This window comes from Drosophila bipectinata, chromosome 3L (assembly GCF_030179905.1).
Source record: "Drosophila bipectinata strain 14024-0381.07 chromosome 3L, DbipHiC1v2, whole genome shotgun sequence".
Taxonomy (NCBI): domain Eukaryota; kingdom Metazoa; phylum Arthropoda; class Insecta; order Diptera; family Drosophilidae; genus Drosophila; species Drosophila bipectinata.
Window position 1 is genome coordinate 19,509,174 of NC_091738.1, and position 24,932 is coordinate 19,534,105.

Here is a 24,932-nt window from a genome sequence, read left to right on the forward strand (position 1 = left end):
CTAGATAAACAGGCCCAACATCGACGCACCACAATCAATTTGATTGGCAAGCTGTCCCCCCAATTTAGATTGGTGGATTATTTGGCCGGGGAGCTCGAGGGGTTGTCTCTTTTGGTGGGAACGAATGCTAATACCTCGATAACTTAAGTGATATTATTATGTCTAATGAGCGTGTGTTGTAACAAAATAATGTTGGGTGAAAACATCTTATAGATACTCTACATTTAATTATAAAAAAATCAATCTACAGTTCAAAAAGATAAAAGTTTAAATACGTGATGATATAAATATTTGATTATTTAACTCCAAATAAGCTGATTAACTAACTCCAAATAAATTCTTAAAAATAAATACATACTTGATTGTATTTCTTTTTCATTCTCAAAATATTCATTAACTTTCAGGTCTAAAATAGAAAGTAAAGGAAAGAACTTCTTTTTGAAAAGTACTTTCTACACCCTTCATAAAATTATAGCATACTTTTTGGAGCATACGAATTCTTCTCAGGCGCCTAAAAGATGCTTTAAAATTAAAAACATCCACACAGTCATGGCAAATTGTAGCTAACCCCTTTCAAAATTTAGGCCAACAATAAATACAGTTCTAATTTTTTTAATAAATTACATTTATTGCTAAAACTCTTGCGACAAGTCAACCAAGCTGTGACCATTGAACCTCCCCAACAACGGGGTCATATCTTAATTTTCGCACTACTCACTACAAAATAAATAAATAAATAAACGTAATTGGTTAAATATTAGAGGAGGGAGGCAAGTAGGGTCTTGAGATTAGGAGCATACTAGAGAGAACTACAAGATTAGGCTCCTTGGCGAGAACAGGGCGAAGATTACGAGCTATCAGCGTTAATACGTTAGATTAATGATTTTTGGGACCGGATCGGTTTCATGCGACTTAAAAGCTACTCCACAACCATGGGCTTCCAGGCATTGTCACCACCACCCACAGCACCTGCACCACCGGCACCTGCACCACCCGCACCACCAGCCCCGTAGCCCATGCGCCGTTCGTGGGTGGTAGGTATGGGTATGGGATGCTGATATATTCCTGTGATGGTCTCCGTGCCCATTCCCATGCCCTTCCTTGTGCTCTTCTCCGGAAAGACACGCTGCTCCACCACACGGGATTCTTCTGCCACCGCCTGCGATTCTGCCTTGCGATTCTTCTCAAAGAAGTCGATTATGGGATGATAGTTGTAGTTGATTCGCTTGCCCGATGCCTCACTGCCGCCACCGCTGGCGAAGATCGAGCTTACTGGATAGACGGCCGGTGGTTGTGGTAGTGTCGTCGACTGATCCCGCTCCCGTTCCCATTCTCCCTCCCACTGAGGGGTACGCTCGGTCGAAATTGTCGCCGCTGAGCCGGCAACCACTTGCTGGATGGGTATGTTCGTCGTCGCTGCTGGTGGGGCTGGTGGTGCATAGAAGCGGGGTCGCGACCGCTGCCCGACACCGGCAGGGTGAGGTGGTGCAGCGGTTGCGGATGCAACAACTGTTTGATGGGCATGGGGGGCATGGGCTGAGGCGCTACTGGCGCCAGGGCTGAAACTGAAACTGGAGCTAACGGCCGCTGTTCCCGTTCGGGCTGGTAGGCTTGTGGTCTGTGGAAATCGTACGGGGAGGCGGCTGGCAGATCCTCCTCCAAACGATGATGATGCTGCGGTTGATGTTGATGTGGTGGGGGCTGTGTGGGTGGAGGCATAAATACGCTTGCGATTGAGCGGGGCACGCTGCTTCTCTGGTGGCCCAGCAAATAGGTTTACCTCTTGGTCCGCGTGCGTCTCGCTCGGCGCCAAATCCAAGTCCAGACGGGCCTCCGAGTGCTGTGGCCGCCGGCGGCTCACCTGGCTGTAATACTTCTTGGAACTGGAGCTGACACTGGAGCCAGAGCTGGGGCTCTTGTAGCTCCCGGAATACCGATCGTCGTCGTCGTCATCGGGTGGACTGAGATATGGACCCACACTGGTAGTAATCCCTGGCAGCTTTACTCTAACCTTCTTGCTGCTGGCATACAGCTCGTTGTTATCCCGGTTATTATAAGTTGGATAGCGCAGACCCAGGCCCAGCTCATCTTCTCCACTTTCATCCGCGTAGTCCAGATCCTCCTCGTTAATGGTGCTATAGCCATTGTTATTGGCGGTTACCAGAGGAGAGTAGTCTTTGGCCTGGATGGAGGACAGAGGCGGGAACTGCTGGCGATAGCCATCCACCTGGCAGGAGCAACAAGTGGGCACCTTGAAGATGTCCACGTGGAGGCCACGCACTTTGTCCCAGCTCAGCAGGCGATGGTAATTGTACACCTGGGAGCAGTGCGAGCGATAGGTCTGGGCCAGGTAGGAGCAACTCTCTCCGGGATTGCTGTAGATTGCGAGATACATTAGTGAAGTTATTGTAGAAAAAGTAATTAAAACCCACCTGCACTTTTCCAAGCGCAATGTTTGCGTGTGCTGGCCAGTATTGACAATATATTTCCATTCTCCCGAAGCGGATTTGGCCTTTTGGGGTCGAGCATAGCGAACTACACTTTGGCACATGCCACCGGCACTGCCCTCGTCCTCACGCCTGTGGAAAATAAATAAATGAAATTAAATGGTAAGAGATCCTGACCAAAATTCCTACTCACCTCTTTTTGCTCAAACTAAAGTCATCAAATTCATCGCCAAACTCCAGGTTGTTATTGGGTCTGTCGTAGAACTCTGCCAGGAGAGCGGACATGGCGTTCTTGTGCCGCCGAATGCTGCCCATGATCTGTTCACTGTACCGAGTTTGAAGTTTCATAATAATATTTATATATATGGACCACCAATTTATCACTTTCTTTAGAAAAACCAAACCAAAACCAGTAACTAAGCATAAGTGCAAGGGAACTTTGGGCATTGGGTGAGTTGAATAAATTACGGTTTTATTAAGGACTAATATTTGTGCTAGACTAGGCTAAGGACTAAGGACCTGGGACCACCGCGCACCACCAACTAGCTACAGGGATCTTACAGCGGATAGTCATCGGTGCGGATGCACATGCTGCTGGTGAATCTTTCGCATTTCTTGTGCGGCGGCGAAACCACGGGCTTGTGGGAGCTGGCGGCAGTCTTGGGTCTTCCACGGCTAGAAGCTGCCTGGACGCGCTTCCTTTTGATGGGCGGAATGGACTTCTGACCCGGTGGGCGTTTTCCTAGGCGATATCTGGGACCGGCAATGAGTTCTTCGGGATTGGGAAGAGCTTCATCCCCAACCTCGCCACTGCTTCGCTGCAGATCCAAACGTTCATCTGCATTCAGGGGAAGCTCAGTGCCATTTAGTCCTGCAAAGGCCAGGTCCTCGATCTCCACATAGGACTGACTGGTGGTGGAAACGGAGCCGCTCTCTTCGGTAGGGGAGCTACTAGGCTGTTGGAAGGCGGTCGTGTTCAGCCTTACGGTTCTTCCGGCACTGCCACCCATCAGTTGCTGTTCCGTCACTGAAAGCGGCACAGATCTGGGAAGCTTGTGAATAAATTCATTTGCTGAGCGACGAACTCTATGATTATGGTTATCCGGCTGAGTGGCCTTTGTTTCATTATGCAAATCCGACTGCAAAGCCTCATTGATCATCTGCGGATCCAACACCTCTGACTGAACCTCGTCAAAGAAGTTTTCCATGGATTCAGAATCCTTCGCTTCGACCGGTTGATCTTCCTTGGGCTCGGCATTCACCGAAATGGTGCCTACTTGGTTATCCTGCTCCGTCTCATCCGTGGTTAATTGATCCTCCCGCCTGTCAATGGGGGCGTGACGGAACAGGGCGGACGAGGCCAGATCGGATCCAAGATTGATGTATTTGTGGGTGGCGCTCTTCACCAGGTTGGCCAGATCAAAGACAATGGGAAGTAGAAGTTTCTTGTCATTGCCAAACATCATGCGGACCTGCGGAAAGATTTATAATAGACGGGTTAGTTAGATGAAAAATTATTCTAATAGCTACCCTTATAGTTCTTTAAAATGCCTATCTTAAAACTGACTAATAGTTTTTAGTTACTCTGCGCTTAAATGGAAAAACAAAAAGCTTCTAAAACCCACCTGCTCCAGTTTGAGATCATGGCCTTTCTTGGCATTCATCTGTGCGGATATGAGGGCTGACAAGGCCAGTCTCTGCTGATGAGACAGAACCCTAAGAATAGGCATTACTTCTGTGAACTTCTGACGCAGTCCCTCGTCGCCCAAGGCCTTGGCCAGGGCTGTTCGCAGAGCCTTCTCCCGCCAATCGAAGGGCGGTAGTTCCGGTTCCGGCTCGTCCAGATCCACGCTGAAGTCCAACATATTGGACTCTAGTTTCTTCTCAGCCTGCTGCGATTGCTGGGCCTGCTGATCTTCCAGATCGTCCAGCTGCCAGTCGTCCTGGCTGGCAGCATCTTTCGGGTCGGCAAAATCGAAGTCCAAGAGTTCATCGTCCATGGAATTTCCGCTGACCAGGTCCAAATAGAGCACACAATAGAGCAGGGCCCAGAAGAGGCAGCCGAAGGCGCGGCCAGCTTTCATTTTCGTTTGGAATTCGTAGCTTTATTTTTCGTGGCTTTGTTTTCTGCAATGGAAAGTTAATGTGTGGGGGCGGTCAGTTGCTGTAATTAAAGCGGTTTTAATTTCACACTAATAGCAGACAGAAACACAATGACAGCCAGCTAATTGTTTATTTATGCTAGCACCCGACACTCGCACGCTTTCAAAAACAAAGGAAACATCATTTTTGGTTTATTCTTGGACGCGTTCAATTTGCTTAGAAATTCATAAGCGCTATTTTCGGCTTTCCATCGAAAGTAAGAGTCATTAACATGAGCGTAAACTATTACGACTTTGGAGTAGGCATAACCGTCACCGTCGTCTTAGTCGTCTCCGTCATCTCGAAATGGCTATTACAGCAGCCCGTCTCCATTCCGTCTCCATGCGGCTTTAGGTAATCGCACATCGTGATCATCATGTCATAAGTTGACTGCCCAACAAGGCGTGAAGCACCAAAGCTGCTCTGGTTGTTGACTATTTCTATTTTTATGATTGTTTATTGCACGGGGTTACGACTCGTCTGCGGCAATAAGCCACGCTAAAAGGTCGATGTTATTGATTTGACGGGTCCCAACTTCCTATCGTCATGATAAAGACATTTGTCAGGTTAAATGCCATTAAAGAAAAAGGCTCCCTTTGCTGTTTTCTCTTCTTAGCCATGCAAATGTGTGAAAGTCTTTCTTCTCCGATGGCCGTGTCTTTCTTTATTTGGCATCGAAACCGAAGGAGCCATGCCGAGCTGGCTGACAAATCTGAATGCTAACAACACCCAAACGGGCGACTCCTTGCCAGAAATTGCACTCCCAGCTGCATCGACGTCTGCCGGAGATGCTGTGACCTTTTGTGCGGATGAAAAGTGAAAATTCGGCGGCGGCAACGGCACCGTTGACAGTTTAGAAAAGGCAACCAAGGCCAGGCTGAAAGCTTATGGCAGACGTGGGTTTTTGAGATTGGGGAGATTCGCTTTTCTGGCATTCAGGCTTGCAGGCTTTCTGGCGTTCAGGCACCGCAGCAAGCAAATAATTGAAAGAAATGATGCGCAAAGTTTGTGGCACGAACGTGTAGATGCTGCCGTTTGTTCGGCGGTTTGTTGGCGTTTGTTGTCAGGGTCCCGGGGCTTTAATTTATCTCGCACACCTGCACTGGAGGTACCATCATCATCATCATCCTCCAGATCGCAGGCTAATGGTTAAAGGCGTGAGCGAGCGAGATGGCAGAGCTTCTGGTTTTGTGTGGCCTTTGCATAAAGTTGGCAAAAGACCGGCTGGGAAAGCTGTGCACCGCGATAAATCAAATTAAGCCAATAAGTCGCCGCCGTTTCCCATATATGCCAGCCATTATTTTGGTTCCCAGGCATCCCAGCAATTTGGCGTGGGTGCCGCAGCCAGTCGCAGAAAGTAAATATACTCATAAGATACAAATTTGCCAACGAAATGGGAATCAGCATGGGATGCTGCAGCTGCAAATGCACTGCACATGCAATTTCACTGCGAATTCTTTGGCCACTTTAATTAACTTGTAATTTGCGTGCGTTGAGCAGACAACGAAACGGGGCCAGTCAAAAAAAAGAGGAGAATACAGTAGCAGTGACTAACAGAAATAGAAACATAGAAACAGAAAACAACGAATTAAAGAAAACAAATTAAAGCGCTGCAAATGAGAGAAGTGGCATCGGACAGAAAGCAAGACAAGAAAGCCGCACTGACAATCTCCCGCAGAATCCTACTGGTAAGCACACTAATACGCGGCTAACTAACGCAACTAGGTGCTAACCGACTAACCTAGTAAGCGAACCCGCTGAACCACTAACCATTGCGGCTGACAAGACCCCACAAACGAAGACAGATCGAGAATCGATATCGTTCCCGACTCTTGGACTTGGAGTGTAAAGACAGTAATAAAATCCAAACCAATTTGCCGGGCCCTAAACGAAAGACTTAAGGCACGAACTTGACGGTCGAGGCCCCTCGTATCCACACGCGTATCTACACACACGGACAAAAACAGAGACACACGCACACCTTAAACAGACTGACACAATTTCCTCGGGCGTAAAGAATAAAAAGAATTCAAATTTTTGTTGGCTGTAAGCGTTTTTTTTTGTTTTGTTTTTGTTTTCTTCTCATTCATTTAGAAAGTTGTTTCCATTTCACATATTTGGCTAAAATACACTCAAATGCAACAACAACAAAGAAATGGGTATTTTAAAATTCCAATTTCGATTTTTGTTTTTTTTTTTCTGCGCTCCCCTGCGCTCGCTTTTTTATGATTAGTTTATAAAACGAGACTGGGCTCAAGAAATCACCTCGGCTGTTCTTCACCTCCAAATGGGAAAGAAACTCCACTCCCTTCTACTCTCGAAGAGATGTTTAAAATCTTTTCTTGCTTGGCAATGGTTATTTCCTGTTGCGGCGCAAGAATTAAGTTTCCATTCCACTCCACTTTGAACAGATAATTTTCACTTTTTATGGCTTTGGCCAGTGCCGCCTCTTCCGTTTCGCTGATTTTGCAGTTTAAATGCAGATTTTCACACTTTTCACACGCGCCTTAATTAACAGATTTTCTACTTTGCCACACTTCTTGGCTTTGCCTCGGTTTCGTATTGCCAGTTGTCCACTTTTTCCGATGGCAACGTCTGAACGCTTTCAACACTCGCCGCCGACTGATTTGCTGCCTCAACTGCCGCTAGCTGCTTCTGCTTCAAGCTCAGTTACTGCTGCTGTTAGTGCTGCGTAGTGCTCTGCAGCAACAGCCACAGCAGCAGCAGCAAGTTTACCACAGTTTGCGTTCTCGACTTGCTGCAGCGAATTCGTCGACATTGCGACGTGTTTGTGCATTAAACTGCGCTTTGGCAAATTGCTTTTCTTTTAGCAGTTCGCAGTTCATTAACCCGTTAGTTGGCTTCAATTTGCATATCCCCTTGTAAGAATCTATTAACTTATTTCGCGGAAGCTTGGCAATACTTTTGGCTGCGGCCCAGACTCGTTTGCCAGCCAAGTTCGTGTCTTAAGTCATTTGTTTGGGTAGTGGGTCAGGAAGCAAATAGCCAAAAACGGAAGCATGCAAAATATAATGGTGGCCTAAACTGCTTTCTATCGGCTTCATTAGCCACGAAAAACACTTTGACCACTTCATTGAGCGTTTCGGCCTCCGGTGGGGGTCAGTCCAAAAGTTGTGGAAAAGAAAATTAATTTCACAGCCAGCCGCACGGCACTTTCGTTTTTCAAAACAGCCCTCGGTGGCAACTTTGCTAAGGTTGTTAGCGCCTCCGCCTACTTGCTGGCCACTGTACAGTGGGATGAAATGAGGAAAATTAGCTTGCGAAAATAGCTTAAACTATGTAGCTTTTTATATACTTAATCATTAAAATGATAGCTTCTCCAAAAATAAACTTAAAGGGCTAAATTTAAAGCATTTTGCCAATTCAATGCCGTTACTAATGATCTTTAATGGCTTTTGCATCCCACTGTGCCCTGCCGCTAATTCTCCCTCCATTAATGATTGTTCGTGCCTTTGTCGTTTCGCTTTTTTGCGCTTTATTGTTATTTCTTCATCATTGGTTAAACCCATAAACTATCCCGTCAAGTGCTCCAGGGCAGTGGCAAGTGGCCGTTGCAGGCATTTCTGTGGCACTTTCAATGACCACTTAAGGAGCATTTTCTTCACACTTTCGTTGGCAACACCGTGGTTCCGTCAAACGGAACCACCTGAATTTTCATTTCATTTTCATCGACACGCAATATTTTCCCGTCTCTACGCATTTTATCTTAACGTCCATTTGTCGAGATTACCGCATAGCTGGACGTGTGTTTAATTGCAGCGTCATCCATCAAATTGGCCATGCCCCAAACTGTTGTCCACCGACCCGACTTTGCTGCACTTGCCGATGGTTTTTCACGCTGCATATTGCAACGACTTTTCCGGTGTTCATCTCGGCTGGCTAACTAGCGAGCTGGCCATAAAAAAGCCGCGATGCACTTGGCTAATTTGCACATTAAATTGCACATTTAATTTTTATTTTTATGGTTTTATTTTTGCCAGATGCGTATGTTCCGGTTCAGGAGTAAGCTGCCTTAACCACTGATGTTGAGCCGCTTTGGGATTACTAATTTTGGAATAATATTAAGAGACATAAAACATTGACCTTAAAATATAAGAGGCCTGTTTAACAAGTTTTATATTTCAGGTTGCTACATTACAATGTCAACGTTGCTTTTGTAACTCTTTTAGATTTGAAAAGTTACTATAAGAACGAACACCTTACTTTGTAAACTATAAATACAAATTATTTAGTCAATTTTTAAACTTAATTTAAAGTAACCGCCTGCAAGACTGGAACCACTCGTGAGGAACTAGTTATAAGCTGCCAGACCGACGAAAAAAGTTAAAAGCTTTTAAGAGAAGTAAAAAAAATAACTTTGGTTAGCTTCAGGTACAAAGCTTACCAGTTTTTAACATAGTGTAAAGTTAAAATTATTTTAACAGTTCAAACAAAAAAACCTGGTCATCCAACAAACGAATTTTTGTGACGACCCAGTACCATGAAGATAAAAATATTTAGTCAAATAATCAACAAATTAAACTATTTTCAACTGGTGTAATAATCATAATTTTATTTCGTGTTTAATTAATTTATTTGTACAATTCTATAGCTAAATATGAATACAATTACATAAATCCTATGCGCTGAACGCCTATATCATATCAACGAATCATTTTACAAAACAGATGGGGAATACATATAGATTCTTTTCATGATTGTTCAGTGCAGTCAAATCTAAGAAAATAGCTCAACTCAAAGATGGGATTTCAGATACAGACTAGAAGAACTAAGTGACGAACATTAAACTAGGCATAGGTAGCGCCATTCATTAATCATAGGGCCTAGATCGTATATCATAAGTTTTTTCGTATTTTGCGTTTCTGTTGGGGCCAACAACAAATAAATATTTACAATGAAAGAAAAACACCGTTTTCAGTGTGGAAAATAATTAACGATAAAATACAAATAATACTGCTCGACAAGCACGTCAAAAAATATAGGCAGAGAATTTCGAAGGAGTTACAGATTCAAAGAAGCAATGAGGAGTAGACGGTGGATTAATTCTGGATGATGGTTGAGTGGTTGAGATGCACAAGTTACGAAGGGATGGGGAGACGTGGGGGGGGATGGTTCAGTCAGCGTCATATCTCGCACTCGAACTCCGAGATGCGGTGGTTGAAGTACACCACTCCGTGCTCGAGATCCTCGCTGAACCCGCTTACGTCCATGTAGTCTGACGCCGCCGAGTCGTCGTCCACCCACTTGTGCAGCGACCTGGTGATCTCCAGCCTTGACTGGGCGAAGGAGGGCCGCATGTGGGGCTCCTTGTGCCAGCAGCGGGACATGAGATTGTAGAACTCGTGACGGCTCTCCTTGGGCAGTTCCGGGCGAAGACCCTGGGGCACGCGGCGGATGACCTCTCGACCTGTCAACTGGGAGTAGGGTGTGGAGCCTGAAAGAGGGAATAATCGAGAAATTTTAGGTGAAATTTAGAATAGGTTATAATTTAATAGCAAAAGTATACATTTTTAAAAAAGAAACTAATTTTTTAGAAACTTTGAAACTAAAAAAGAGCTTACAATTAACAAACAAAGAATTGTAAACCGAAATAGTATAGTTATAAATTCTGCAATTAATTGACTTCAAGTCAAATATTTAGTAAACATTTGTAAACATTCAAAGTTAGTAAACCTTTTGTAACAACATTTTAGCTAGTTATTATGTAAAATTAAATGAACCATAAAGTTAAACGATTCTACTTGTAGTAAGAAAACCCGTAAAAAATGTACTAAAAAATAATTCTTGAGAACTACCTATATAAAACAATATGACACTTAAAAAATCGTCATCCCAACCCCTAAATTACTGCCAATTTCAGTGATTTTCATCTTTGATGTTTTTTGTTTGTCAAAAATGAATGCTATTAGTCTTGGCCATATAATTGGAACTGGGAATTAATTGCCCACTCCCAGAAATTTATAGCATTAGAGATAATGTAGATCGTTGAACACGAAGGTTTTGCCATCTTGATGGTTAAATTACGATGGACTTTGAGAAAAAGCTAAGCCACGAAATCCTAAAATGGCCGGACAACTTATTTTAAGGCTGTTCCTTTTTTAGAATTAATTGGGAACATGCATTAGACACCAATTAATCCTAATTTGAAACGGCATTTAATGTGTAAACCTGCTTAAATTAAGCCGAGGAATCCGAACACCTACCAAGAGTGGCTATCTCCCACAGGACAATGCCAAACGCCCAGATGTCCGTCTCGGTGGTGAACATGTGATATTGCAGACTCTCTGGAGCCATCCAGCGAATGGGCAGAGCATGCCGCTTCCCGATGGTGTCATGGCCATGGTGTGACTTCTTCTCCCCGTGCGCATGATCCTTGGAGCAGTGACCTGGCCCGTGTCCTTGGCCGAAGGTGTGCTGCCAGTGCTGCAAGATGTACCTGCTGCCAAAGTCGAACTTGAACTTTTGGGCGTTGCTGCGCAGGATGTCGTTGGCCGCATTCTTCTCCTGCTCCTTGCGCATCCTTTCGGCATCCAGATCGATGGACATGCCAAAATCACAGATCTTGCACATGCCATTGTGATCCAGCAGGACATTACGAGCGGCCAGATCTCGGTGGACAATCTGGATAAGGAAAGTTATTATTAATTTATTTAATTTTTTTATAAATGATTCATTTAGTGAGAGACTCACCCTTCTGCTGGCAATGTACTCCATGCCGCAGGCTATGTCCAGCGCGAATCCTGCCAAGGTTCGAGGCGACAGAGGAGTCAGACTGCGACCGCCTGGCACTGAGGCTGGCAATATATTTGTGGCACTTCTGGCTGCCCTCAAGAGGGACAAAAGGCGACCTCGCATGGCATACTCCATGATCAGCATATGTGGCTCTGTTTGTAAATTTTATATTATAAAAAGTAATTCTTTTAGTTTATAAAAAAAATAAGAACTCACCAGATTCCACACAGGCTCCCAAGAGGGTGACCACATTCTGGTGCGATCCCAGCTTGCGCATTATGTTGGCCTCGTCCTTAAGTGTCACCTGGGCACTGCAGGCTCGGATTGTCTTCACCGCCACTATCCTGGTGGCTCCAAAATGCCCGCTCAGATCATCCGCCTCCGCCTTCCACACCTGGCCAAAGTTTCCCTCGCCCAGAAGGCTCTTCAGCCGGATATTGCTCCGCTCGAACTCCTGGAACTCGCTGGCTAGAGAGGTTTTGTCGTCATTGATCCCATATCGATTGTGGTTCACATCCCGTGGCGCCGCCTGCGACATGGGCATGGCCTGGTGGTGGCTCTGTTGCTGCTGCTGGTGGTGCGACTGGTGGCTCTGGTGCTGCTGGTGATGGTGCGGATGGTCCACCTCATCTTCCTCCTCGTCTAGGTGGTACTTGGAGTCCACTTTCTTCACCGGACTAATGGGCTGCTGATCCGTGATGCACACATCGAAGACCTCACCCTGTTTCGCCCTGCGGCGCACCACATAGTTGCGCACCAAGTACATAACAATGGCCGCCAGGGGAATCACACCCACTGCCACCAGCACCAAAGTGACCAGGTTCATCCGGCGCATCTCCAGATTCAGATCGCGCTCATTGGTTATCAGAGTGGAGCTCGGCTCCTGTGGTGGTGATTCTGAAGTCGATGACTCCACGATTCCTATGAAAATATTCTCGACGGACGGTGGTGCTGGAGTGGTTGTGGTACTCGACGTGCTGGTGGGGCGCGGATGCACAGTGGATCTCACCGAAGTGAGAACGGTGGTACGCAGTATCTTTGGACTGGAGTCTGTGGTGTGGGGCAGCTGTGTGTGGGTGCGTGGTGTGGCGCCACAGTCGGCGGTGTTGTTGCAGAATATGATCAGGTTGTTCTGGTCCTCGATGTTGATCTCCTGCGTCAGCGAAGGTCCTAGTGCCCGAATCAGCTCTGTGTCCTCCTCAATGATGGATTTCTTTTTTGGTGTGGTGCTAGGTACTTCTGTGGTGGTACTGCTACTGGTTGTGGTGCTGGGTGTGGTTGTAGTTGTAGTGGTTGTTGTGCTCGTTGTGGTTGTAGAGCTTGTACTTGTGGTTGATGGTGTTGTTGGGGGAGAAAGAGTAGTGGTTGTTGTTGTTGTTGTCGTAGATGTGGTTCTGGGCACAGGTGGTGTGGTGCTTGTACTACTCGGTGTTGTAGTTGTGGTGGAAGATTTCGCTGTAGTAGTTACATCAGCCTGGCCCACAAGTGTAGTCTCCTCTTCCGCACTAAGTACAGTGATGATCAGTGGCGTGGACGAGGAAGTCGGCGCCGCCTTGGACACTACTCTTCGAACCACCACAGGCTTCGCCACCTCCGACTCGGGTTGCTTTAGTTCCTGGAGTGGATCCACCGCCGTGGGTCGTCCCGACCCCAAATACCGAGTGCGGCTGACTGGCTGGACAGGAGGTGCAGCTGCTGGTGGTGCAGGAGCCGTAACCAGTCCCCGGTCTCTCATGTGGTACTTGTACCTACTGCGACTTCGTTCCACGGCGGTCAACGGTCGCCTCGTCGATGCAGTGGGTCTGACAGAGCTTACTGGCATAGGATCAGATGTTGTACTGGTGGTGGTTAGAGTTGCTGGTGTGGTGGTGGAGGTTGAGGTATTGCTCTGAGCCACGGAGACCTCCAGCACACGGGGATGCTCGTCGTCCCCCTCGGCAGGTTTGATGGTTAATCCACCCGGGCGGATTGGAGGGAGCTTGGCGCCAAAGTAGACATATGGCTTCAGTTCCTCCTCCTCTTCATCCTGGTCCTCGGCATCCTGGTTCACCGGCGTGGCCTTGCTGCGCTGGGGCTTAGTGCCATCTGCAATGTGGTTCAGGGTATCGTTCTGATCCTTGGCCACGACGAACAGGCCATGAGAAGACTCGTCGCTGAAGAGAATCTCATTGGTGTCCCGATCTCCTCCCGAACCATTCGTCTTCCCAGGGCCCTTCAGCACAACCGACGAACTGTTGCCACTCGGGGACATGGCCATCCGCGTAAAGTTGGCACACTGACGCATGCAACTGGCGGTGGTGCGGCGAGTGAAGTTCTTGGTGCAGTTGCGGATGCACACGGACCTTGGATCACTGGGCGCCTTGGATGTACTCTCCACCGCCGCCGCCGGAGAGATGGCACTGCGCCCTGTGGTACCTATCCTGGTGCGGAAGCCACCGCGGTGCAGGGCAGATCGTCGGGCAGCCAGCACATTCATCAGCTTTCGCTCCCGATCCTGAGCGGAGTTGAGCGGTGCTATCGAGGGCCTGTTAGCCCCAGAAGGCCGATACGTGGTGGGTTTCTCAGCAACCACATCTGAAATGGAAATGGAAACTATTAGCTTATTGTTATGTGAATGGAATATTCTTAAAGTGGCTTGACATGTATATACTTAACAAAACTAGATAGTCCCACAATGTCTGTTCAATAGATACTGAATGAATGAATGAATAATTGCCATCAGACTAACTAAGAGTAATTTCATTATTTTTGTTTTGTATTTAATTAAGGGGACCCCCCCCATTCTCGGTTTTAAAAAATCGATTTTTTTTTTTTAATTTAATTCGAACTTGTAACTATTCAAGAATGTTCCCTGAAAATTTCAAGAAAAAATTTCAAAAACTCTTAAAGATATAGCCGAATTATGGTGGAAGCCTCAGGCGACGGCGAGAGACGTCTCAAAACTTTAAACGCGTTTTTCTCGAAACAGTGTTTTTACAACTGGCGCATGAGGTTACTCAAAAACTATTAATCCAATCGGTTCCAAATTTTAACACGTTATTCTATACATATATAGCTCTCGTATGAACTAGGATAAATCGAATCGGTGAAGATCTTCCTTACTTTTCAACTCGATTTGTGGCTGAAAAAAATGGAAATTTCCAAAAAAAAATTTCAAAGGTCCACCATTTTGTTAATTTTTGAGCGAAGTTAATAATCCTAGTTCATACGAGAGCCAAACATGTACTTTTTCTAATCCCGTTGGAATTTTTGGATTCAGATGTTCCAGTGAGCGGAAATCACATGCGCCGCCGAAAAGAAGGGCTTTTCTTTGATCACAAAAAACAACAACAAAAACAAAACAAAAAAAAATTCTGTGAAATGATTTTCTTCCTTTTTGTGTCTTAATATATGTAAGCACAGTTACAACCCTAAAAAATAATTTATGTTCATTTGCCAGCCCATTGAAAATCGTCAAAATTTAAAATCGAGAATGGGGGGGGTCCCCTTAAGTATTGGGAATTATTTCCCTGTATATTTGGTTCTAACATAATATAGAACTACGTTTTTTTCTTGTTGAACAATAAGCCTTATAAAAGAGACATGTAACCCTACAGATGTTACGAAATTTTTTATAATTTGTCAATAATTTCAACCAATCTTTATCAATACAGGTTTCGTAATCAAACTTATCGCTTTTTGCTACAGTGTAGCGTGTCTGCCGTTGGCATTCTTGACACCAGATCGTGACAAATATTGGAAAAACAAATCTCGAAATGGAAATTGAATGCGACTAAGGCAGCCATCACGAAACCCGTTTGGAATGCGAACTTTGCCTAGGGTAAGGCCTCGTCCACAATCATCATCATCTGGTGCGGTATGAACAAACAGCATCTTAAGCATCTTGAGAAACGAGGCTGCTCTTTGGAGCCATTAATCAGTTGGCCTAAACGCTTCTTAGCCTAGAAACCGATTCGATTGTTACTGTCTCGACCAACTGGTTCACCAAAATGTTTACTCAAATCTAGCCAGGCGGTTGCAGTTTCTCCAACTCGCTAATTAGTCGCTGCCCGAAGCTTCTATGTTCTATCTGCCTCCGGCCAGGCAGCTGGCCAATAAATTACCCAATTGAGCAATGGGCCTAAATCCGTGCGGCCTGGCTGCCTGACGGCCTGACCTGCGCGAATCGGGCAAAACAATTACAAGGCGGCTGTGTCTTGTTGCTTGCACAATTGTTTAATTTTCGCGTTGCCAAAACAGCCAGCCAGCCCGCCAGTCAAACAGCCATCTAGCCAAAACAATGCCAGCAAACAAACATTGTTGCCCGCCGCCGTTGCTTTTCACAAACATTTAGTTCATTGGCTCGCTGTTTAGGCCAAGGTTGAGCTTGGCATCTCAAGCGCGGCACGGCGGCTAGAACAAGTTGGAGATGCCGCTTGCCGCTTGATGCCGGCTGCCGCATTTTAGCCAGTTAACTACCAGAAACTAACTGCCCACCCCATCCCCTTTTCGTTTTTAGACCAGCAATCTGTCTTTGTTTTGGCCGAGCCGTTTCTTGTTTTCTTGCCACTTTTCGTCCATTCTGCCTGATTGTACAACACTGTCTGTTCCATTTGGGCGTCTCGTCACGTCGCTGCCTTCAATGAAACAAAACGACAATCAGCCGTCGGTTGCCATTTTGGCCACAGCCACAGCCACAGAGGTTTCTTTGGCTGCGCCTAGCTCTGTCCCAATGCACTCTGCCCAATAAAAGGTTTTATTAACTATTTCATAAAAAATGCAAAATTATGAAATAGACTTGGTTCTTAAGAATTATTTAGTTGAGAAACTTCTTTGCCAAATTTATTAATGGTTTAAATTTTAAAAAGATCTTAAACACGTGAGACATTTAAATTCCTGAGAACCATTCCACCCACATGCTAACCAATATTTCTTTGTGAATAAAATACAAACTTAAACAATTTAAAAAGATCTTAAACACGTGAGACATTTAAATTCCTGAGAACCATTCCACCCACATGCTAACCAATATTTCTTTGTGAATAAAATACAAACTTAAACAATTTCTCTTTAAAAGAATTTATAAATAAGCTACGCCATGTTTGCTATTAATAACAATATTGACTCACAGAATAACTCCAAATCATTCAATTCAACATTCATTTGTCAAAATTTTATCAAAATATTTATTAGAATTTATTCCAGGAACTCTGACTCATTTTTCTCCCAATTGGGAAGCAATAAATTAAATTCTTACTAAATAAAAAGAAGCCAAATCTTTATCTTATCCATTATTTCCACTCCGGAAAGAGTATTTCCAGAGGCGTGGACTTCCTCCCGATACGGCGGCTTTATGGCTTTATGGTATTGGGAACTATGACTTCTTGGCATTAGCTATGCTGCTGTTGTGGCCATCGACGCCGCCGCTGCCTGGCATGCGTTGTGGAATTTTAATTTGATTTTGGTCATATACACGATTTTTTTCGGCTGCGCCCGAGCCAAGCTAAGCCAAACTGAGCGAAGCGGGCCAAAATCGAGTCCAAAACACGGCTGAAACTAGCCCAAGACGGGCATCCGAAACGGTTCTGCCCGGTGCCGAGGTGACGCCAATTGGCAAATCGGTAATGCGACCGGCTAAAAATCAACTGCGAAATAGGTTGGGGGAATTCTGAGCTGGCGGTCTTACCTAAGTGATCGCCAGGTGCTTACATAATGCCCGAAAATTGTGCAGCATTTGGCAGGTGATTAATCTCCGGCCAAATAGGAGAGAACAAATCAGCGAAACAAAGAAGCCATCAAACGGATGCGACGGCGTGACTAATGCCAGCATTAGCTTCTACATTTTTGCGAAACTCGCCATCGAACTCTGGCCCCCGAACACAAATAAAGCAGCATTCAGACAAAAATACAATGGAGAATACCCAGCCCGGTTCAGCTTTTGATTCTGGCCGAAAAAAGCCAAGTTTATTTGGCAGCTAATGAGTCTTTGAGTCGCCGCACAAAGCCCATCAAGGTTGCCCCCGCTCCTCCAACTCGGCCCCCAATAATTGCACAGATGCCACCCTAACTGAAGCCAAGCACTCGAAGAAAAACTGTATTACTTTAGATCATTCAAAGAACACAAATATTAAGTTATTAACTAAAATAGCTTTTATAATTATTATGATGATCAAATTCTTTCAGAAACTATGTATTCTTGGTGTTAAAATATTTCTTGAAATTACTACCATTAATCAAACCTATTATTCACTATCAAAGACATAATAGTTATGCTATTTAATTGATGATATTAAATACAAGAAAAATACTAATTCTAAAGCCAAGCCATTAATCAAGAATAGGTGAGAACATATTTCATGCTGATTTTAACAAACAAGCTTCTTAGACACCTTCTTTATAAGATCTACTTCCTATTTTTCTCCATGTAATAATCTACAGTGGAATTGAATTACAAAAACACAAAATTAAACTATATATATTTGTGTGGGGGATTGATATTAGCGCTTGAATGAATCGCATGTCTTGGCTTTTGTTTAGAACTTTTAATTAAAAATAAATTACTGACACGAGTGGGCAGGGGCTGGCAGGCAGACAGTCGCACTCGCATTACCAGCTGACTTTGCAGTTTGTTCATTGCTAATTGACAAACGTACAAATACTCAGGAATATAGAAAAAAAACTACAAAAATAACTCACTTCCAACCTACAAAGCACACATATAGCTAACCAAACACGCAATGCAGTTGATCGTGCTGACAGCTGTATTTGATTCGATTGTCTAAACTTATTTAATAGTGTCACATTCGAAGTTATGAAATTTCATTCATTGAGCGGACAATTCATAATCACATATGCGGCTATGACACAAATGTCAATCATACGCAACGTTGCACAGCCCGCCAAAGCCAAATTAGAGTCTAACCGAATTGACAACCGAAATTTGGAAATTTCCGCCCAAAGTAGCCATGACACATAGACCTTTTTGCCCAGAAAGAATGGTTTTTCGATGCCTCATGAAATGTGTTCTCGAACTTTTAGAATTAAATATTATTTTTTAGTATAGATAGTCTTGATTTTTTTGTAACTTGCAAGGCCTAATGAATTCCATAAATAAAAAGCTGTAATACTTAACAATCATTAACGCATTACCTAATACAATTTCATGGCTTTACTATTGAGCGAATAACAAAAGCCTTACAGGAGGTTTAAACATAAAATAGTGGCTAAAAGGTGTTTTACCACAAATTCCTCAGAAAATCCATCAACAGCGACCTTGACTCATCACTTTCTTAATTATTCCAGCTGTTTCCTGGCCGGCAAAGAAAGCCATTCAAGCTTGGCGAATGCAAATTCAATCAACGTAAAAAACGCTGAAAACTTTCATTAATTCGTTGGCACTAATTCAGGCGTCACAGCTTCACTTTTGCTTTCTGGTTTCGGCCCGGTATTTGCACAACTTAGTGCATAAATACACAGTCAGCCAGGCACACAGGCAGGCAGGCAAAGAGGCACACTCATAACCACACACAACCCGAAGACAGTTCATAAATACAATTTTTAAATGCCGCCTTGGCAGAAAACAAAAACTTTCTCCACTTTCGTTGCAATTTTTCTGGCCGCACCGTTTTATTTACCATGTTTCTCGTTTTTCGCTTTCGTTTGCAGAGTGCAGCAGTTGCACCCTATCCTATAATATCCCACGTTCATGGCTAAAACGTGTTTGGTTATTTCGGCTCTTTATTTTTTTGTTACTTGCCTTTTTGCTTATTTTTTTTGTAAGTTTTTTACTGACCGAGCTGCCGACATGCAAGACATGTTTTTGCGTTGGAATCGCCTATCGAAAGCATTTCTAATGTGAAATCGAAGCATGCAACGCAAATGGCAGCGAAATGCCAAAAATCGGCAAATGCCACACGGCTCCTTAACCATAACGGGGAATTCCTTTTTGGCGAGGGTGTAGCTTGAAAGCCTGACGTTTTGTACAGACCAGGAAAGTCAGATTTTATAGATCTTATAGCCAAATGGGGTTTCTAAAATTGTTTTACAATTGCAGTCCTAATTAGAGACGGTTTAACTTTCCTTATTTTTACTATAGTATTTAAATTCAAATATAATTAATTTATTGATATTATTTTATGTTGTTCGACGTTTATGGAGACTTAAAAGGCATTTTACATTTTCTCCAAGGAGCTTGTCCGTTTCGACATTTTAGCCAAAAAAGGAGGCCTTGCCAGCGCTCCCAGCCAACTCTTGTGGGTGCAGAAAAATGCTGTCGAATGCAGGAAGTGCAGTTGCCATCGACGACGTGAGAAAGCCAAAAGAAATGGCAAAGGTACGAGCGGCAGTACCAGTACCAGTACCGAGTATCGGGCCAAAACGAAGAAATTAAATGAAATGCAGCCAAAAGCATCGCGGATGTCAATGCGGAAATGGAAACGGAGCTGAAGTTGTCGTGAAATGCCGCTAAATGAATCGTTTTGGCTTTTGGTGTAGTTTTAGTTTTAGCTTAAGTGTTAGTTTCCTGGTGCGGTATTAACCCTTGGCTGCCTTGACAGACCTGCTGCTGGTGCTGCTGTTGGAGCTGCTGACACCCAAAACCAAGCGATATAAACTCGACAAAGCTATCAACTTGGCTGAGAGCCTGACCTTTTAATTGCGCAATTACGGGCCGGAGACCGATTTCCACTTTGTTTTCCATTTCAATGTGCAGCCCTAGACAAACGCGCATATGTTAAATGGTCAACAACAATACGGCCACCAGGCAGCAGGTTGCAATGTTGGATAATTGCAAAGTTTTGTTGTGCTCATGATTTTCAACCATAGTTCGAGTATCTTTTCTTTGGCTGCCATTGTGCGAGGTTCGGTGGGGGCTTCCGTTTTTTTGTTTGGCCTGGCGAATTCAGAGCTCGGCCTGAAAAAGTTTTCAATACTCATCGCCGTGCTGTTGTTGCTGTGCATTGAGGCGTTTCAAATGGCCCAGGGGCGTGGCACATGTTCATCATCATCAGCGGCAGCAACAGCCCGCACCAGAGAGTGTAGCATCCCAGAGTGCCTCATCGGCTCTTTACGCAACGAAAACTAAAACTTTGCACCACCCCCGTCATTAGCTCTTGGCCGCTTTCGTTTGTCCCACGGATTTTAATTAAGTCCCCACTAAATCATCGCAGTTGCGTAACCCGTAACCCTTTCCCTGCAGTTGTGGGTCACTAGCGGTGGTTTATTATTAATCACGCACCCGTCCCGCCAAGCCATGACAGATGCCAGCGAAAACAAAGGAAGGAAATTAGCCAAATGATAGACCTGGGACAAAGGGTTCAATAAACTCCCCCCCTGCGGCCACATTTTTCGCAACGAAAGTTAATAAAAAGAAATTATAAACATTTTATATAAAAATACGGCAAAACACACAAAAAAAATTGATTTTAGCCATGGCCAGCCAAAACGCAGATTGCGCATTTTATTTCCTTTTCCTAGCCAGGCCGAAAAGTAAACACAAACCACAAAGCTACCAACATGGAATGGGGTCTTCAAATCAAATTGAATTTGAAAAGCAACAAAAAACCAAGCGAAATTAATATAAATGCGCAGGAAATAAACAAAATTGTATAATGTAATCAATATTAAAATCGATTTATGGTTAGTTTTTAAAAATACTCATTCCAAGTGGCAAAAAAATTATTGTTTTTCTTGATTTATCTCCGGAGTACGATCTTTTTGAAAATAATATTTATTCTCCGTTTGGCCATTGTTTATTTGTTGTTTTAGTTGCCATTTCAGTTGGCTTCCCAGTTAACAACTTTACATAATTATATGTAAATAATTCTTGGCCTTGCCATCCGATCACGGTCCAACTCGACTGAACTCTACCAGATCGATTAGTTCCGTGACGAAGATCTTTTCGTTTAGAGTATATGAACCGCAATACGTAGGTTTCCCGGGCTGTTTACACATTTGAGCTTTGAGCCCATCAAATAATGAACACGGCAAATATTTTGATTGAATATTTGTTATTACATATACATGGGAGGGTTGTGGAGCAGAGTGAGAGCCAAATCCGAATCAAAGTACGTAATACGGTAGGCAGGTGCCCCATCCAGCGTGAAAGGTCTAAATATTTACCCAGTTGCAGTTGTTTTCAGTTTGGGTAACAATGATTCCACTGCCTCCTCCTCTATCCCTGACTCTTTCTCTGGCGCTGTTTCCCTCTTTCTCTATCTTTCCCACATTGATGCACGCCCTCATATTGCGTATACGCCCCGGTTGAGACGAGACCTAAATCTCTGGCGCACGGAGAAAAATATGAAGTAAATTAGTTATTATTTGGGTATTTTTTCTCTTTTATATAAAGTGCTGTAGTCAGAGGTTTAAAATTGTGGAATTTACTTCATATTTATTGTGTCTGTCTGGTGTGATTAAAGTTTGTTAGGCTATTCACCTATAGACCTTAGCGGGGCGGCTTTGATTTCCTGACACACAGCTTTTTAAGATTTAATAGGGCTAACAATATATAATTTGCCATTCTTCAGCTTGTTGAAATTAAGTTGTCAGATTCTATCATCTGACTCTGTGATAACTATTCTCTACCTTTGGCTTCCATAAAACTTTTAAAAAGGGAAACTCGTAGAGTCATTTTGATTCCCAATTTTTCAGTGCAGCTGCAGACCTGGCCCGAATGCACTTGGCTGACTGGTTGTTTTTGGCTCGCTGGCTGGCTGGCTGTCTGACTTTTTGTTGACTTTTCAGATTTGCTCTTTGGGCTCCTCTTCTTCTGCTTGGGGAGCTTTGGGCCGAGCTGCCAACGCTTCACTACGCCTGCTAAACGAGTGGGATTACGCAACGGACGCACATGAGGTCTCTCAAGAAAAAACATGAAAAAGAAAAGAAACAGGTAAGTGTAATGAGCACAGCGGCTGAGACTTCGAACTGGGACCGAGCCACACCAATATTGATATTTTTGGCCGAGTATCTCGAGTGCTCAAGTGGCCAACAACGACACCTACAACTGGCCAGGCCAACAGCTCCGATGGAAGCCTCGAAAAGTGCATTTCGTAAGAGCCTGGCCAAAAGGAAAACCAAAATTATGCCCATTCATTGCCGGCTTAGGCCGGACAACAAAGTATGTATTTTAATGTGCATAAATTAAGTATAATCAAAATGCATTAACGTTTGTTTAGTTACCTCTGGGCCACGGCGGTTTATCTCCACTATGGTCAACCATAAAAAACATAGTTGTTGTGTTTGCTGGACACAAAAAAACGATCATGAATAAAGATGTGGCCAAAAATGTGTGCTTGAGTGTTGCTGGTCCAGATGCCACAAAAAAATCTTAGGCTCGACCCTCTGTTCCAATAAAATACACACTCAAGTCGACCATTGAATTCGAATTCAAATTCCAAATACCATTTTCATTTCGAATTTAAATGCAAACTACAGTCGACACCCACGCTGTGGCGCAGTCGAGAAACCACCAAGTCCAAACTTAAACTTAATTGTTTATGAAAATACTTAATTGAAATAACAATCACTGTTTACATTTATGAGTGTGCGAGGCAGCCAGGGACAAAAGAGCCGGTCTAATCAATCCACTTGCAACTCTAAAGACTCTGAATACGTTTATGAAAGGCTGGCTATCTTCACCTCGACACTTGCCCTTGCAGAACGGTTTTATATTTTCGATAGTTGGATATTGCAACTCAATATCCAAAGGGGCTCCACATGCTGTGGGTTTATCTGTGCAATTGAATCTTTGTCTTCGCAAGCTTGAGGGGGTCAGAAATGGGTCACATTTTTTGGCCAAGACCTTTCTAAATTAAAGGAGAGGTTTCCACATTCAGTTCAAGGGCCGGTTTGAACAAAAAATGTGGTCTTTCTAGATCGCTTGAATATCTTAACTATCAGCAAGAATTAAAGTGACTAACTGGTCTAAAATCCTCTACCCGTTTAGTGGTCTCATTAAATTCCTCCATGACGACCGTAAATTTTTAAAACCTTTTTTATTTTCCTGTTGACGGAGGCTAAAAGCCGTAACCGTCAACGATCCCCCACTAAATTGCATGCAAGGAAACTGGCCCATAAACCCATTCCTTTCTGTCTCATAACCAACCTCAACGTTGACAACCACTTCTGGCTTTCAAATGCAAAAGATTGGCCAATGCCACAATGGCTTGCACTTATTGCTGCCGTGCCTGTTGCTGCTTCTTCGGCTTTTGGCCAATTGTTTTTTGTTCATTTCCACTCGCCAGCAAACTCGCCAGCGAATGTTGCACCGGCGATTGTTGTTTCGTCTGCTGGCAGTTGGTCAATAATTGGCATAGATTTATTTTGGCTAGTTGGCAATTTTTCTCAGTTTTTTTTTTGTTGGTTGCCTGCCTGTTTCTCGAGTGAGTGTTCGTGTGTGTAATATGCTAGAAAACTTACCCACATCGCCGGGGCTGAAAATTTCCGCTGAATTTCGGCTTTCGCCGTTGCCGGCGGTCGCATTCAGCTGGTTTTGAAGTTGCTGTTGAAGTTGAAGTTGCAAATCCGATGCAGCCTGGCTGGCTGGCTGTCTAATTGCACCATTAGTTGTTGCATTCGTCTGCGTTTCACTTAAAGCCGCCGCTGCTGCCGCCTCAACAGCCAACAATGCCACCGCCACCGCCAACAAGAGCAACCAGCAACAGCAAAATGATTCATTGCTTCGATGAATTTTCATCAACGACATCGTAACCGAAGCATATACCAAACAAAAAAAAAATAAGGCTGAAACAAACAAAAGTACTTAAGATATTGTTGCTGTTGCTCTGTTTAGCTCTGCAGTGTTGTGTTGGGCTGTGTGTGTTTTTCTCGGCTGATTGTTTTCTCTGCTGATTTTCTATCTGGTTTTCTATTGTTCGTTTGCACTGGCACTGGCACACACACTCTCGGAGTTTCCCACTTTTCCACAATTGTTTTGTAGAATGAAGCTGCGTCTATATCGCCTGCCGCAGCCTCTCCCCTTTCTCTGCCCGCCGGTGGGGCTGATGTTGCTGTTGCAGTGGTAGATGTTGCAGTTGCCGCTGTTGCGTGCAATAATTCAAGTCGTGCTGTCGACTTATCTGTGCTGCTGCTTTGGGAAATCGTATGCCGGGCCGTTGCTGCAAATGTCGGAAGAGAGATCGAGTGCATTAGTAAAATGTTGGCGATTGGTACAAAAATAGTCAAGGAAAAAGGCAGCGAAAAGCATTGAGAAAGAAAAGTCATTGCATGGCTTGCAAGTTGATTTCAAACTTTTATTAAAACTATTCCCAAAGTCCCTACAGGTTACTCATTTGACCTACTAAACTCTTACCTCGTAAACAAACTGTTTCTCATAAAATTCAAATTTTATTCCATTTTATGGTCTTTTGTAACTTATGCGGAGATGCCAAATAAATATGAGGATTTTGCCAAGAAACTTAGTGAATCATATGCTTCAGACTCTACTTAATAATGCCAGCCATTAAGTTTGGCAACTCATTTGACTACCTGATGTCTTACTCTACTCTCGCCGGCCAATTAAAGTATCTAATTTATGCCCATTGTCAAGCCAAGCCAGTTGGCCATAACTTCTACATTTTAGAAACGTACCTACTGCCAAAAATCAAAAAAATA

The 24,932-nt window shown here is 44.0% G+C and overlaps 2 protein-coding genes across 3 annotated transcripts; both read right to left on the bottom strand.

Annotated features, from left to right (window-relative positions):
- Positions 1–621: 621 nt before the first annotated feature.
- Positions 622–7,205, bottom strand: NT1 (Neurotrophin 1). 2 transcript variants are annotated; one of them, XM_070280342.1, is made up of 7 exons: positions 6,855–7,205; positions 4,073–4,574; positions 3,009–3,919; positions 2,641–2,772; positions 2,433–2,579; positions 1,781–2,375; positions 1,127–1,701 (listed from the first exon to the last, which is right to left on the bottom strand). In XM_070280342.1, the coding sequence occupies exons 2-7, from the start codon at positions 4,529–4,531 to the stop codon at positions 1,270–1,272; spliced, it is 2,676 nt and encodes an 891-aa protein (XP_070136443.1). In that variant the 5' UTR covers positions 4,532–4,574; positions 6,855–7,205; the 3' UTR covers positions 1,127–1,269. The 2 variants fall into 2 exon arrangements, with proteins under 2 accessions (XP_017107838.2, XP_070136443.1); XM_017252349.3 differs by having other exon boundaries at positions 622–2,375.
- Positions 7,206–9,142: 1,937 nt separating this feature from the next.
- Positions 9,143–24,177, bottom strand: Tie (Tie-like receptor tyrosine kinase). Its single transcript, XM_017252238.3, has 5 exons — positions 23,739–24,177; positions 11,559–13,916; positions 11,301–11,494; positions 10,814–11,231; positions 9,143–10,044 (listed from the first exon to the last, which is right to left on the bottom strand). The coding sequence occupies exons 1-5, from the start codon at positions 24,022–24,024 to the stop codon at positions 9,734–9,736; spliced, it is 3,567 nt and encodes a 1,188-aa protein (XP_017107727.2). The 5' UTR covers positions 24,025–24,177; the 3' UTR covers positions 9,143–9,733.
- Positions 24,178–24,932: the final 755 nt, after the last annotated feature.